Here is a 17126-nt window from a genome sequence, read left to right as displayed (position 1 = left end):
GAAAGGGGGCACTTGGAATCTTTAATGTCTCTTGAAACTAATAAAAGGGAAACTAATCCGTAGAATTAAAATGGACCAAGCTTGTTGGCTGTCATTGCTGCATGAACAGGAGGAAAGGCCTTATTCTTATGCGTTTGGAATCTTAGCTCAGGTAGATTCCCTTTACCTTTTGTTTAGTCCAAAACTATGAATTGTGCTCAGTACATGATGTTAATACATAATAAAAACACTGGCCGAATGAGGGTGCCAGTATATTGGCAAAATAGGATGAATACCATTGAGAGAACAAAATGAGGAAGAGACTCATGTCCTGTATGCATCTCCTGTATCCTTGATAGCACCTGGTACAATATTTCTGTATCAGAAGTTCTTAGGGAATACTCAGATCAGTAAGGAAAATGATGGGTAGGAGAGCTAACTCATACTAGCTGCTATTATTCATAGTGATATTATTGTTGTTTTTGCTATTTTGGAAACAACACACGTGTGTGTATATGTATATGCCGATATACACATATGCACATATGCATGCATACATATATGAATATATCCCTTTCTATTGCAGTAATTGGTGACTACTTCATGAAAGTTTGGGGATTTGAGCAACCCTTAAAGGATCTGTAGGATATTGCTAGGTTGAAAGAGTTGGGAATATATTTTGTATTGGCAGAGTTGCACAAAGACATCAGTATCACTTTCTCTTTATGAATCATCAAAGTCCAGTGGTAAGACAAAAACCAAGATGACTGGCAGTGGGCCACGATGCAGTGGATGACCTTGGCACCTTTGAAGCCTTTCAGAGTGCCTGCTTCAGCCATTGGAACAAATTGCTTTCATTTTCCCATTCTGCTGGGGAAAGTCTTTACATGCTTGTCTAGACATACCTTTAATTCACTGACAGGTTTGAGGCCTGTTGGTTATCCTCAATCTGGTCTAGCCCATTTCCTGAATGTTTGTCCTCCTTGAACACCCCACATGAGTTAGATATGCTGGAATATAGCAATGACTTTGTATTACAAAGAAAAATTTGTAGTTTTATTCTGTTTTTCTTAGCTTTTGGTCAAGCCAGGTTAATTTAGATAAGACCAAAATTATTTTCAACTTCTATTTGTATTATATTATGAAACATATAAAAATCATATACATTTTGTTTTAGTATTCATTAAGCAAATTATAGAAAGTTATTATTCTCAGTCCTGAGGGAGATAAAAAGATAATGATGACATACCCAAGAGAGCATTAGAATATGATAAGTTCAGGATATATACAAAACAATGCCTGTGAGAGTTTAGAGGAGAGATGACCTCTTACATATGGGAGAATTAGGAAGAGTTTCCTTTTGAATGTAGCATTTGATGTAGGCCTTAAATGATGGGAAAAAGTAGTTCCAATGGCAGTGTTAGAGCTAAGATTGGGAGAGGCTTTCCAGGTACAGGAACATCATGAAAAGACAATTCAAATTGAAAGGCAACTAGTCTGGGTTAGATTAGGTCTAGGGTTCCTGAAAAGAAAGAAGGTGCAAAAACCCCTGATAGTAGTTTGGACCATCATTATGATTGGGCTTTAGACATTTCAGCAGATTATGAGGAAGACACACATAATTTCTAGTCAGGTTATAACATTATCAAAATTCCACATATTAGGAAAATTGAATCAGTACAACCAAGAGTCAAAGTACAGGCAAGAAAAAACCCCATGATTTCATGACTGAGATTGTTTGGCAGTTGATACTTGGTATCTAAACGGTTATGGAAAGGTGATTTTTCCTTCTTCCCTCCTCCATTCTTCCTACCCCCTATTAGTCCAAAGCTCTTTCTCTATTCTTTTCCCAATTCTTTCATACCCCCTTGTAATGGGTTGTTTTTGTCCTTTAGTGTGCATGCACTACACACAGTGGATGAATTATTTTCAATCTCTGTTCCTTAGAACATTTTGCTTTTTTAAATATAAAATTAATGATTCCTTTCTAAGATAGGATTCTACATTTGGTCTTAGTCAGTACCAATACAACAAATTTTATTGCAGGTTCTTCAACCCCTTGGAGAAGGTTTATGGAGCCCCAGTTCAAATAGTTTTGGAAATAAGGGGATATAGAAATATGCGGGTGGAGTGTTTGGATAAAAGAGCTAGCAGATAGGTATCAAGAATCCAAGTGTCCTAAGGGTCAGGTAGTTAGTGATATATAGAACTTGAATTAGAACTAAGTCAGACAGCCTTGAAATGCAAAATTGGGGATGGTAGTAGTGGATATTAGGCCATGTACTTAGCAATTAATTTTTTGATCTTGAACAAAGATCTTTGATTATCTAATCTCTCTTGTCTGGATACTCTGATGTAAAATGGGAATAACTATATATCTCCTATCTGCTTTTCAGAGATTATGAAGCAAATGGAATATTAGATGAGAAAGTTCTTTGAGTAGTTAAAAAAAGGGCAGTATACAAGTACATAATGTTCTTAGTGTCTTGTTAGAGAGAAATATTGATTTGTTTCAAAAGCATGTATTTTGTGCTGCCTTGCCAAAGTTCATATGTAAAATTCATTATGAAAATCAAAGAAAAATTGTGATTTTATTCAGTTCAAATATAGTTCCAGAAAGATCATTTCTTTTCCTTTATGCCATACTGGGACTGATCCAAACTTCGGGGTATGGTTTTTGTTGTTAAAAGTTAAGGGTTCAGTCAGAACTGAGGTCTTATGATAATGCTGCTGTTGGTAAAATGTAAATTCATTTGTGTACTAGTTGGGTTTCTATCACACCCGTCATTTCTGAACCCACAAGCTCCTTCAGAAGGGTAGAAATTTTCGTTGTTGATTCATAAGCTAGCTTTTCTTGGCAGCCTTTGTGATGGCATTTGCCATCCAGATGGAATTCTGTGTTGCTGTTGAAAAGGCTTATATAACATGATGTCTTAGAAATTTTTGTCATTTATAAATATCAATACAATTTTTTTTCCCTTAAAGAGATAATGACACTTTTTTCATTTGCTAGAATCTAGGTTTTGAGTTGTCAGATTAACACAAATTAAAATTTTTATTTTTATTTTTACTACAATACATAAAATTTATCTTTTTCATTAAAATGTAAAAACAGTTGGCAGATTCTATTACTCCTTGCATATATATATATATATATATAAAACTTTTTTTTTTTTAGTGACAAAGGAATGAATCTTAAGAATTCATTTTAGTGGAATTTCTTTTCTCGTGCTAAATGATTAAATATTCAGAAGCATGCTTTTACATTTGTTGTTTGTGTATAATTTTGCCAATTTACAGAGCTGGAAGAGTGTGTGTGTGTGTGTGTGTGTGTGTGTGTGCGTGCGCGCGCAACAAGTGAAAACAGAAGAGTAAGGTTTTTAGTATACCCATTTTGTTTTTCATTCATTTCCATTCAACAGGGATTTCAATATTAGTGTCCAGTTATGATGACTCTATTGTCATTCAAGGTAAAAAATTGTTGCAGAAATTTTGACAACAGATCTTTTCCATTTGTGTGATGTTTTCTAGTTTTATTTTTCAGTGCTCTTAGAATCATTTGGTATTGCCAAGTATTCTATGAACTTAGTTTTCCTTAGAGTGCTTTTTGTTATTGAATGAACAGTTGTCTTCCTCCTTAAAATTTTACAAATGAATTTTAAGAGGGTATTGGCAACCTTGGTTGACACTAAGGATGATAGATCACAGATTTTGAGCTCTCAGGACCTTTAGAACTTATTTAGTCCATCCTCTCTCTTTTGCTTATGAGGTTGTTAAAACTTAAGAATATCATGGAATTTGCTCACAATTACCAAGCAGATAATAGCAAATCCAATGTTCAAATCTAGTTCTTTTGCATCAATATCTAGCTTGCAAGCTGCAGATTGGAGATGTTTTGGGTATACTACATCTTCTCACATTTATTTTTCTAATTTGATGTTAATTTTTATCTTTGTTGTTAAAGTTATGGTCTACTTATGCATTGACAGATGATTTAGAAATATATCCAGTGTTAATAGCCAGTCCATATCTTTCTGTTAATATTAATGTCCCATCATGCTTCTCTGAATTCTTTGTATTCATCCTTTAAAAAAATTCATGTAGTATGGTTTGGTTAGCCATTCTTCATTTAATGGCCATCTACTTTGCCGTTTTTTTTTTTTTTTTTTGCTGCTGCAAAAATGTGCTAGTATAAATATTTTCCTCAACTTGGTACTTTTCTCCCTATGTTTAACCTCTTTGGAGTATATGCCTAACAATAGGCTCAGGGTCAGAGGGCCAATTTCTTTTTGAGGTACTATGCATGGTGTAGGGCAGAGTTTCAAACTTGGAATTCCATTTCCTCTGTGTGTGACCTTGAGCCAAGTGATCTTGACTTTCTGGGTCTCAGTTGCCTTATCTGTATATAATGAATTGATCCAAATGATTCTAAATTTCATTCCAACTAAAAGAAAATATCTCCCTGGATTGTTGCTGAAATAACGTATATGTAAAGTTCTTTTTTACATTTTATCGTGTGCTACTTGCAAACCATCAAATGCTATATAAATGTTAGCTGTTGTCAGCCATCCTTGTTTTAGTGATGCCTCCTATAGAGTTAAATTCTTCTTGTTAAGATTTCCAATTCTTCCTTTGTTACTTTGGACATTTCTTTATAAACATTGAGGGCTTTCTTTCTTGGATTTTGTTTCTTTTGAAGGTCTGGGTATTTAAATTGTTCTTCTTTCTTCTTTGTAGCTCTCCTCTGAGATAGCTGATTTAAAAAATATTCAGACTTTTTTCTTCCTCTCTAGTTTAATGGCCTTTGGATTAAATGTGTCAATACATTTCAGGAATACTTTTGTTAGTTTATCACTTATCCAACATCTTTCACTTAAAAGATTTATTAATTGTATCTGGCTCACAAATTATACATATACATATTCTTCTTTTCCATAGCAAGAAGGTAGATTATTGATTATTTTAGATTTAGCTTCATTCTCAGGGAATGAAGTAGGAGTCAGTTCATTATTTAAGATATCCCTTTGTTTTCAAGGATTTTGAAGTGTCCGTTGTAGCTTCTATAAAATCACTATTGTGTCATACTTTAAATTATTTCCCCCTTCTCTCTCTCTCTCTCTCTTTTTTTTGCCTACATCTGATTCTGAAGTTCTTTATTTCCATTCGAAGTCAAAAGGCTTGAATGTGTGCTATTAGAACTGCCTTCACCAAATAATATTTTAAAACAAAGGAAACTCTTGATCTTAACTCTATTACTTAAAAAAAAAAAAAGCAAATCACACAACCCAAACATTTCCTTTGTTTTGATTATTAAAAGTATTTTGGTCCTGCTTGGAAGATACTGTAAAAATACATTTTAACTCTCAGTAGATAGTCCAGCTTCATTGTCTTTGTAGTCAAAACAAAAAAGTTTTCCAGCTTAAGCTTATTATTACATAGCTGAACTTCAACCATATTTTTTTATGTTAATCAGTGAAATTTCATGGACCTTCTAGTTAAGGTCACAGTGTTCTGAGATACATATTTCTTGTGATTTGAACTTTAAAATAATTAAGAAGGTTGAGAATTTTTTTTTTGAGAGAACTTATTCCTACATTCATATTTACTCCTTTAGTAAGTGTTAAGGGAATACTTGCTATTACATAGAATGTGGAATTGGACCTAAGCCCAAATTTAAGTTGTAAATGAAATTAGATAAAAACCAATTAAATATTTATTTAATCTTCCTGTATTCAAGGCACTTTGGGAGGTCCTTATAGGAAATATTAAAAAACAAAACAAAACAAGAATTTTGGGAAGATGATAGAATGAGAGATAGCCTAGCATATGGTCCTCTGCCCACCACACATCCAATGCTTATGAAAAATACCTGTAAATGAACTAGTGATAAGAACAAGAACATTGAAAGAACTCGACCCTTTCAATTTTCTAGAAAAAATAAATACCAATGTCAACGAATCAGCCCGTTGTTGTGCCTGGACCTCCCACAGTACTGAGACCCCCCTGATCTATAGTCTGAGAGTTGGCTAATCTAAGTTTGTTGGCTGAAATTTTAGGAATTAACCTTAGGAGTTAAGTTTTTGGTAGGTTCCCAAGGAGGGGCCCTTTTGCCAAGGCAAATGAAATCCTTTGAATCAAACCAAGTCTGAGACTCTATAAGAAGATTTGAGGGTTTTGAGCAGATTTTGAAGCCCTGGGGAGAATAACTTGGAGGAGTCAGGAGACCAGAAGCACAGACCTAGTTATGAAGGTTTAATGCTGTACAGAAGGAAGAAGATAGTCAGGAGATCGAGAGGAGCAGTTGAGAAGAGTTTTCCCCAGCTGAGTCTAAGGAATCATTCCCTAATTTTTCAGCATTAGCCTCTTGGTGTCCTTCTAGGAGTGGAAAAAGCTAGTGACCAAGGGGATGGTAAAGCTCAGAAGAATAAGCTTGGAGAAAGTGAAAAATAAACCTAATGACATTAGTTTCTGAGTCTTTCTGCCACAGTATTTAGCTGGACAGTCTTACTGAACCTTTGAGAACCCTAACTGAACTTTTGAGAAACTGTAGGAAAAAGAAAGACAGCCTGGCCCAGATAAGGCCCTGGCAAAGAAGCTATAGAAAGGAAGGATCACTAGGTTACATTTGCAGCAAGAAAGCTGTAGAAAAATCATATATGTATGCCTGAGCCCTTCAGGAGAAAAATTCCTCTTTGAGATAGAAGTTTGTGTTTGGGGAGTGGGTATGGAACCAGCTTTGTGGAAGTTGAATTGGGAGTCCCTAGATTCAAAGGGAAAATGGTATGACATCACAATAGAACATTTAAGATGGAAAAGCTAATAAATGGGGAATCCTCAGACTAAGGTTACAGGATGCCTTTCTCCCTCAATGGAGAATTAAGAGCTTTAAAACCTTGGAGGGGAAATAGTGTAAGAATGGGAGATGGAGGGAGAGAGATAAAATCAACTTCTCTTAATGTTATTGAAAGTAAAAGAATAAATGAGATTGAGAGCAGGAAGGATTTGGGCATACTATATTTTAACGATAATTATTGATAATATTAAAAAAGACAAAGTATGATAATATTAAAAAGACAAAGTATAAAACCATTTTGTGCTTAAAGGGGTCAACGAAAATAGGAAACAAACCACTTAAGTATAAATGCACCAAATGAAATAGGGTTGAAGTTCTTAAAAAAAAAATGTAGTGAATTCTAAAAAGATTAATATTAGCATAATAATAGCATGAGACTGATGATCTCACATCTAAGAAGATATAACAGGAAGAGCAATGAGAAGGAAAATACAGAGCCAAGTATTGTGAGAAATATTACCTTGTAATGATCTGTAGTGTCTTTGGATGGGAACATTGTAGAATTCATATATCTCAGGATTCAATAGCATTTTTTATTAAAAGTGACACTGTAAGATAGTTACTTATCTTATAAATGTGTAAGATACTTACAAAAAATCATATAGACCTAGAAAATAGGAGATTAGAATTATAAGATCATGGGATTCATCTAATTTTCAACTTCTTAAACTGGGATCTCATAACTGAATGTGGGGATTGCAAATTATGATTTATTATGAATAAATGTTTGATTTGTATACGTATTTTATGTACTTATATACCTGGTATCATGTAAAAATTTCTTAGATCAAAAGGGGTTGTGAATAGAAAAAGTTTAAGATCTAATTTGCTTCCCATTTTACAGGTAAAGCAAATGAAGTCTAGAGAATGATTACTCTAGTAGTAAGTGTTGATCTAAGTAATAGTATTCTGAATGGATAGGTCAGTAAACAAATCATAGAAATGATAAATTGTTATATTAATTGCACTGATAATAATGGAACAACATATCCAAACTTAAGAGTTTGCAGCTGTGAATTGATTGAGGCAGTCTGGATTTCATTATGCAGGAAAGTGACTCTATATCATTTGATTCAGTGAACTTACCTGAGGGAAGTCAAAAACAGAAAGAAGTATCCAGTATATACAAAAATATAGTGATGATAAAAATAAGCAACATTTTATAGTTCTTTTAATTTTATAAAGTACTTTCCATGTGTTTTCTCATTTTAATTTCACAATAATCACTTGAATTAGGATGGTGTTATTTTTCCATTTAACAGTGAGGAAGCTAAGACTAAGAGAGGTTACATGATTTGGCCAGGTTTTAATGGCTAATAAATGTCTGAAGTTTGATTTAAATTCAGTTCTTCTTGACTCCAAGGCCAGCATTATTCATTGTTCTACCTAATTGCTAGCTATGAAAATATCCATAGATAGAAAAGAAGTAGAAACAAAGCAGGCATCCATCAGTTCTAGATTGGATAAAAAACAAAACAAAACACTGATTTATAAATGTAATTAAATACTATTCTATAGTAGGAAATACTATATATATATATATATATGAGCATTTTTAAAAAATTAAAATAGAGTAGGATCTTGCTTCCAAGTTTGTAATTTAGTTGAGGAGACCCCATAAACAAATGAAAATTTAAAAGTAAAATAGTCATAGAAGGCAGTTATAGTTAATTGTGAAATGAGTGATATAGACAGATAGATTTAAGATAATTTGAACAGATAGTGTTGCTGCTATTAAGCAGGTGATGATTTTTCTAGAAGACAAAATTAACTCCTACACTAGAAAAATTTTTATTCCCTTCAGTCATTATATCTCTTTTGGGAAACGAGCTGTTACAGTGCATAGAATTTGTATGGACTCAGGAAGAAAAATTCAAATCCAGACATTCATTAGCTGTGTGATCTTGAGCAAGTCACTTGACTGTCTTAATTTCCTTATCTGTATAATGGAGTTACTAATAGTTCTTACCTTACAGGATTGTTGTAAGGACTGAATTGGTTATTATTTATGAAAGAGCCTAACAATGCCTGATACATAGGAGACATAAGTGTTAGCTGTTATTAGCACTGTTTCTACTACTACCACTACTATCACTACTACCACCACCACCACCACCACCACCACCACCACTACTACTACTCCTACTACTCCTACTGCTGCTGCTGCTGCTGCTGCTGCTACTACTACTATTACTCTTCCTCCTCCTCCTCCTCCTCCTCCTAGCTGGGAACCATTATTGTTAAGACTTAACTTGAGTTTATTCTTTATTAAATTTCTATTCAATTAAAAGGAATAGGTAGAGTCCAATTTGAGCTGTCATTGGGAGGATGGATGAGACCTGTCCTGCTTGACTCCATGGAGCAGAGTTAGGGTCAATGAATATGCTTTTTGGCTTGATTTAAGGAGAAAATTGAGGAGCAGTTGGCTCCCTCCCTGGCTGAAATGGGCTGCCTTGGGCAAGTGGACATACCCTATCACTGGAGGTCTTCACACTAAATGTAGGGGACCATTTGTTAGAAGAATCACAGGAGGGATTGTTCAATTATAGATTAGGCTACATTGCCTTTGAATCCTTTTTTTTAGTACTAATATATGAGGAAATATGATAATGAGAAATGATATTTGGTAGGTGTTAGTAAGTTCTTTTGATGGAGAGTATTTAACATCGAATTAAGGAGATGATTATTAGCTTTCTTTACCCCAAGGATTGTACATTGTATGCCAGCTTGAGGGACAACTAAAGTCCTAAAGAGCCAGAGACTTCTGGTATCTGAAGTGCCTTGTTCTGGTCACTGCCCACTTAGGATCTTAGAATTCTAAGTGATGTGAAGTGGAGAGCGGCCAGGCACTGGAATCAGAGGACTGTGGTTTGAGTCCCAGCTCTTCTTAACATCTGTGTCCTCGTTTTGGATGAATCATTTGACCTCCGTAGAGTCTCTAAGTTTCTTCATCTCTAAATCCGGGGGGTGGATTAGATACCTCTGAGGGCCTTTCCAGTCTGAAATCTGTGATCCTTTGGTTTTAGACTCATGTTAGATCCTTTGTGGAAGGGATTGTGAAATTCACTTGGTACTCATTGCTTTATAGATTGAGAGACTAAGTTCTGAATTATAAAGTGACTTGTTCCAAGTCTCATGGCAAACAGGCTTCTTATTTGAATCCATGCATGATTTTTGATTTGGTGACACAATTTCTTTCATTGGTATCAACACAGTTGAGAATAGCATAAGTTCTTCTAAAATTAAATATATTTTAAAATCCGTATTTTTAAAATATTTTGATCTTGTTTTCAGGGCTGACCTGTTGACTGTGGTTTTTTGCTTGTTTGGTTTTTTTTGCTGAGTCAATTGAGGTTAAGTGACTTGCCGAGGATCACATAGCCAGGAAGTGTTAACTGAGGTCAGATTTGAAGTGGGGTCTTTCTAACTTTAAGGCTACTGCTCTATCTACTGCCCCACCTAGCTGTCCTCTCAGGATTTTCTTATAAAAGAATGTTTTTCAGATCATGAACTTAGTAATCTGAGAAATGTCTTCTGAATTTGTTCTTTGCCTTCACAGTGCTCTTTGGGGTGGATGCTTTGATCGGCATGTTTGTGTGCCCATAGAAGGCATTTTTCTCATTCAGGGCTTTTTTGGGATGTGTTTTGCAGGTCACCTTTTTTATAAATTTGGAATCACAGAATCTGACTGGTATCGAATCAAGCAGAGTATTGACTCCAAGTGTAGGACAGCCTGGCGGCGAAAACAAAGAGGTCAGAGTCTTGCAGTCAAAAGCTTCTCCAGGCGGACACCTTCTTCATCATCCTATAGTGGCTCAGGTAACTGCTGTCAGAAATGGTATCTTTTGTTAAGTTTTTTTATATATTTTTTAAAAAAGACTGAATTGGTCCAGGAGACAAAGCCCTGAACTTTCTTTTCCTTCCTTTCCTTTCCTTCCCCTTCCCCTTCCCCTTTCTCTTCCCCTTCCCCTTCCTCTTCCCCTTCTCCTTCCCTTTCCCCTTCCTCTTCCCCTTTCCCTTTCCCTCTTTTCCCTTTTCCCTTTTTCCTTTTCCCCCTCCTTTCCTTTCCTTTCCTTCCCCTTCCCCTTCCCCTTCCCCTTCCCCTTCCCCCTCTCCCTTTTCCCTTTTCCTTTTCCTTTTCCCTTTTCCCTTTTCCTTTCTCCCTTTCCTTCCCTTTCCCCTCCCCTTCCCCTTCCCCCTCCCCCTCTCCCCTGCCCCTCCCCCTCTCCTTCCCCTTCCCCTTCCCCCCTCTCCTCCCCCTTCCCCTTCTCCTTCCTCTTCCCCTTTTCCCTTTTTCCTTTTCCCTTTTCCCTTTTCTCTTTCTCCCTTTCCTTTCTCCTTTTCCTTTCCTTTCTCCTTTTTTCCTTTCCTTTCTCTCCCTTCCTCCCTTTCTCCTTCCCTCCCATCCTCTCCCCTAGATGGTAAGTAATTCAATATATGTTAAAAAAAAAAGTGCAATTGTTCTATAACTATTTCCACGGTTATCATGCTGCATAAGAAAAATCAGATCAAAAAGGGAAAAAATGAGAAAGAAAATAAATGCAAACAAGTTTTTTTATGCTTATGATTTTATTATGTTTTCAAATTAATTTGAGACTGGTTCTACCTATTTAATCAGCCTCATGGTAACCATTCAAATACACACACACACACACACACACACACACACACACACACACATATACACACATATACATATGATGCTTTATAGTTTACAGATCACTTTTCTTTGTCAGAGGTTTAAGTTTTATTTTCCTCATTTTCCAGCTGATGCAACCAAGGTTAAGTAACATACAACTAGCCAGTAATAAAGCCTCCAGATTCTCATTTTAGATCTTAGATTCATCCCTCATTTTATTTCTTAAAATTTTTTTTCAAACTGTCAATGAAATGTTAATACCTATTTCTTTAAAATGTATAATGTCAAAAATTCTAATTCATTAGGTAATCACACAGGACCATACTTCATTTAAATTACAAAAAAATTTAAAATAAGCTATCAACAAAAATTACAAAGTAAGGAACAGAATTTTTCCTCCTTTATAAGATACAAATATATGAATTTGCAAATAATGGGCAAGCAAATAAAAGGATTTTGTTCAGTGCCATCCTCCTAACACTGCCCAAAGTTCTACTACTTTTGATAGGTTCCTTTTTTTCTTCATTTTCTTTTTAAATTTTAGTTAGTATGTAGTCAGTTCTGATTCTGCTGATTATGCTTTGCAGTCCCTTTATTTCCATGTTTGCTATACCTTTATGTATCCTATTGACCATGGGTTCTTTCCACCTGCCTTAGAGCTGAAATCTTTTATATGTTTTCTCTACTGCATTAGAATGTGAGTTCCTTGACAATAGGGGCTGTATTTTCTTTTTCTTTTTGTCCCCAGCTTTTAGCTCAGTGTTTTGAATATAGTAAAAACTTAATAAGCTCTTTCTTTCTTTTCTCTCCTTCTCTCTTCTCTCTTTCCCTCCTTCCTCTTGCCTTCCCTCCTTCCTCCCTGCTTCAACCTTTCTTTCTTCCCTCCCTCTCTCCCTTCTTCCTTCCCTCCTTCCCTCCCTCTCTCCCTTCTTCCTTCCTTCTTCCCTTCTTTTCTCCCTCCCTCCCTCTCTCCCTCCTCCTTCCCTTCTTTCCTTCTTTTTTCCTCCCTTCCTTTCTTCATTCCTCCCTTCCCTCCCTCCCTTCTTCTCTCCTTTCATCCCTTCCTTCTTTCTCTTCCTCCTTTCCTCTCTTCTTCCCTCCCTCTCCTCCCTTCCTTCCTTTCTTCTCTCCCTCCTTCCTTTCTTCTCTCCTCCCTTCCCTCCTCCTTTTCTTCCCACTTTCCCTCTTTCCCTCCTTCCTCCTTCCCTCCTTCTCCTTATTCCGTTCTCTCCTCTCCCTTCCAGTATTCTCCTTTTCTCCCTCTCTCCTTCCTTGGGTCACTGAGCAATTCTGTGCATTGCTAAGGGTCACCCAGCTAGTATGTGCCAGCGACAATTGGAGGCCAGATCTTCCAGACTCTGTTCTCAGACCTCTGCCTCTCTACATTTATGTACTTGAGCACTGCAATGGATTTGTGAGTGTTCCCTCCAGTGTCAGAGATGCACAGCCGATCCTTGCCTGCCCAGCTTATGTGATTTACATTCATGTTTTCTCAAAGGATATACCCAACATTCTGAGGAGCTTCTTTATACATTCTTGAGTTAAAAGAATACTGGTGAAGCCTATAAATATGTTTTGCTTCACTTTGATTTTTCTGTTTCTGTGTGATTTTTTTTTTCATGTGTTATATCTTGTTCAAATCCGTCATGTGACTTTCCCTTTTCTTTTGGATGATCCTTAACCTTCCATTCTTTGAGTATTCCATGCTCAATACCATGTATGTTGGAAGATGGTTTAACAAACCTTGGCTTGTTTTTTCTAGTTTTTTTAATTTTTATTTTAAAAATTGGATATAGCAACTATGGATATAATTGCACAAAACCACAATTATTCACAAATTTATTTGTAGAGAGAAGGCTTACTTTAAAATTTTTTTTCAATAATATTTTATTTTTCCAAATACATGTAAAGTTTTCAACATTCATTTTTTGTAAGATTTTGTGTTCCAAGTTTTTCTCCCTTTCTCTTTCCCTTACCTCTCCCCTCCCTTATACAGTAAATAATCTGAAATAGGTTAAATATGTGTAATTCTTTTAAACACATTTCCATATTTGTCATGTTGTACAAAAAATCAAACCTAAAGGGGAAAAAAAACAAAAGAAAGAAAATACATAAACAAAAGGTGGAAATACTGCTTCAATTTATTTTTCATCTTCATAGTTCTGTCTCTGAATGTGGATAACACATCCCAGATCTATTGGAACTATCTTGAAATCACCACATTATTGAAAAGACCATCATAGTTGATCACATATTCTTGTGGTTGCTGTGTACAATGTTCTCTTGATTCTACTCACTTCACTTAGTATCAATCCATGTAAATATATCCAGGCCTTTCTGAAATCATCCTGCCGATCATTTCCTATAGAACAATAATATTCCATAACATTCATATACCACAGCTTATTCAGCCATTCTCCAACTGAGGGGCATCCATTCAGTTTCCATTTCCTTACCACTATAAAAAAGGCTGCTGCCACAAACATTTTTGCACATGTGGGTCCCTTTCCCTCTTTTATGATCTCTTTGGGCTATAGTGCCAGTAATGGCACTGCTGGATCAAAGGTATGCTCAATTTGACAGTCCTTTGGGCATAACTCCAAAGTGTTCTACAGAAGGGTTGGATCAGTTCGTAACTCTACCAGCAATGCATGTGTCCCAGTTTTCCCACACTCCTCCAACATTTATCATTATTTTTTCCTGTCATCCTAGCCAATCGGAGAGTTATGTTGTGGTACCTCAGAGTTTTCTTAATTTGCATTTTTCTAGTCAATAGTGATTTATGATTGTAGATGGCTTTAATTTCTTTATCTGAAAATTGTCTGTTCATATGAAAAGGCTTAATTTTTTTTAATGACATTTTGGGGCTAGTAGAGTCACTGAGTCAAAAGGTGTGCTTTGCATAACAGCTTGTTGCTCTCCAAAATGTCTACATTGATTTGTAGTCTTGCACATGATTCATTGGAGATCTGGGCAATATAGAACTTTACCATTCTTTAAATCATTGAGGCAGCACAGGACAGTCCCTCTTTCCTGAGACCTTAGACAATGAAGGGGCTAGCTTGGATAAATGCTAAAACTTCTTCCATTTCTAAACCTATTACCCTGTGACTATTAGATTTGAAAAAGTTTCATTGTGGTTACCAGCAGCTTCATGTCGACTCTTCATTGTCAAGTTGAGTAATAAATTAATTTCTTAGGTTCTGGGTATTGCCAGATCTTTGTTTGATGTATGCCATTTACTAACATTTCTCCTAATTTGCTTCTTCCCTTTTAATTTTATAGAAACTTTGCTTTTTTGGGGGCAAGATCCTTTTCTGCTTACATAATCAAAAAAATTAAAGATGTTTAAAAAGCAACAACAGACCTTAATGGGACATATATGGTGTGGCTTTAAGAAAATTCCTATAAATGTCATCTTTATCAAATAGAATTTGATTTCAAGTAAATAAATGTGTAGATTCATATATTTAAGAGTAAGGGGAAAAATAGCCTTTTTCTCATGTTGACTATCTGTTGGAGCCTCATATGTTTAGAGTTTAGACTAAATGTTTCAGTGATGTTTGGAATGAGCTTGAGGAACTTCTAGGTATTGATTTCTAAACCCAGGGATGCTTTTGTTATAATTATATTAAAAAAGTAGGACTAAATATTTTCTAAAGGGCTTCCTTATCCTACCTTCTGTTGCCAGCCCTTCTTTAATTCAAGTGCAGGAATGTATTAAGATTGCAATAGGATTTAATTTTTCCTTTAAAAATGAATGTGTGTTGAACACTGCGTTTTTCTAAGTTTGCACAGTCAGTGGTTATGCAATTTATTCCTAAAAGCAGTTTCCAGTGCAACTGGAAATTGACATTTCTCAATAGACATTTGATAATTACTTTATACAAATAAGTTAAAATTTTCCTTTTAGTTCAGACACATATCCAAGTATTCATATCACTAAGGTTTCTACTAATTTGACACAGTGTTGAAATGGGCAGAAGAGGTGAAAACAATGATATTCTGTCATATTAGCAATCATGAAAATATAATAATAGTCAAACCAGGTACTCCTACCCCACCCTTTCTTGTCACCTAAATAATGAAAATATTTTGATAGGCAATATTTCTTGTTATGGCCTTTTTAAGAAAACAATTTTTTTGTATTCTCTTCTGTTGTGGTTTGCAGAGGAAGCTATAAAGACAGATTGAATTTAGTTAATTTCTTTATCTGAAAATTGTCTATTCATATGAAAAGGCTTAATTTTTTTTTAATGACATTTTGGGGCTAGTAGAGTCACTGAGTCAAAAGGTGTGCTCTACATAACAGCTTGTTGCTCTCCAAAATATCTACATTGATTTGTAGTCTTGCACATGACTATATTTAAGAATAAGGGGAAAAATAGCCTTTTTCTCATGTTGACTATCTGTTGGAGCCTTGTATGTTTAGAGTTTAGACTAAATGTTTCAGTGATGTTTGGAATGAGCTTGAGGAATGCCAGCTAAGGGATGTAGAGTCCTAGATGTGGAACTAAAAAGACTTGAATTCAAGTTCTTCCTTAGACATTTATGAGATGATTAAACCTGCACAAGCCATTGAATCTTTTTCAGCCTCAGAAAAAAGGCTTATCTGTAAAATGGGAATTGTTATAAGACATATCTTAGAGAGTTTTTGAGGCTCAAATATATAATACATGGCAAGTGCTTTGCAAAATGTAAAGATTTGTGAGAAGTTTGGTAGAATGTAAAGGAACAACAAGAGAAAGAGTAGAAAGGAGAATGTCAGCTAGATAGAAGGCCCTGGACTTCCACTCAAACATGTGTGTGCGTGTATATGTGTGTGTGTGTGTGTGTGTGTGTGTGTGTGTGTGTATACCCCAGACTGAAAGTGTCAAAGTTAGTTTTACAGATCAGGAATGATCATAGTGTGTGTAACCATCAGAAAACCTCAAAGAGTGGAACAATTATTGACTCCAAATTGCTCTGGTCTTTGGCTGAACTCACAGGTATAAATGCTGATCAAATGAATCATTGTGTTGCAGCGGATAGAGTCATTCTCTTTATTGGAAATGAATTTATTTTATAATTAAAAGGGAAAGGGAATACCTTTTTGGAAAAATTGACTAGTAGGGCTCCAAATTTGAGTTTAGGTCAGTTGCTAAAGCCTCTGGATTTGAGTTTTGTTTGAGTCAGCTCTGCTTTGTTGACAGGGGCTTGAAAATGCTTCATATCAAGCTTGAATCATCTATAATTTTGAGATTACATCTTTCGGTGGGAGAGAGGGGTGGAAGAGATACACTGTAGGTTTCATTGAGTCAAAGATTCTCTAAAGCTACATTGATCAGCTTCTTCAGCTTCAAACCAAAATGAACCTGTTGGCCACTAATGTCTCTGAAGTGCTTAGCTGTGTCTGTTCTAGGCTCAGTGAGTTGAATTCTGGACTCACTGAGTTTGGTGAGCACCAAGAAAGCTTAGGATGTGGAGTAAACCATATGGATGCTCTCCCTGCATTTTTCTTCCTGTTGTTCAGCTCCCAAGGCATATGGTTGGCAGGTTTTGTTTGTAGAATGCCTGGAACTTCATACAAAGAGTGGGGCTTCTCCATCTGCTGATCCTGTTCTCTGCAAAATGAAAATTCTATTTAGACCCGATCATTAGCCAAGTCAATGTGCT

At 35.7% G+C, this 17126-nt stretch overlaps 1 protein-coding gene across 5 annotated transcripts in view; it reads left to right on the top strand.

Annotated features, from left to right (window-relative positions):
- Positions 1-17126, top strand: part of BANP (BTG3 associated nuclear protein) — a 244254-nt gene that overhangs the window by 109671 nt on the left and 117457 nt on the right. For all 5 annotated transcript variants that reach the window (XM_051974821.1, XM_051974822.1, XM_051974824.1 and 2 more), the window contains one exon: positions 10484-10651. In XM_051974821.1, coding sequence (XP_051830781.1) covers positions 10484-10651 — 168 coding nt within the window. The remainder of the gene's footprint in view (positions 1-10483; positions 10652-17126) is intronic.

The sequence above is a fragment of the Antechinus flavipes genome, chromosome 2 (genome assembly GCF_016432865.1).
Source record: "Antechinus flavipes isolate AdamAnt ecotype Samford, QLD, Australia chromosome 2, AdamAnt_v2, whole genome shotgun sequence".
In the NCBI taxonomy this organism is placed as follows: Eukaryota; Metazoa; Chordata; class Mammalia; order Dasyuromorphia; family Dasyuridae; genus Antechinus; species Antechinus flavipes.
Note: the sequence above shows the minus strand (reverse complement) of the source record. Positions and strands in the feature narration are given on the sequence as shown.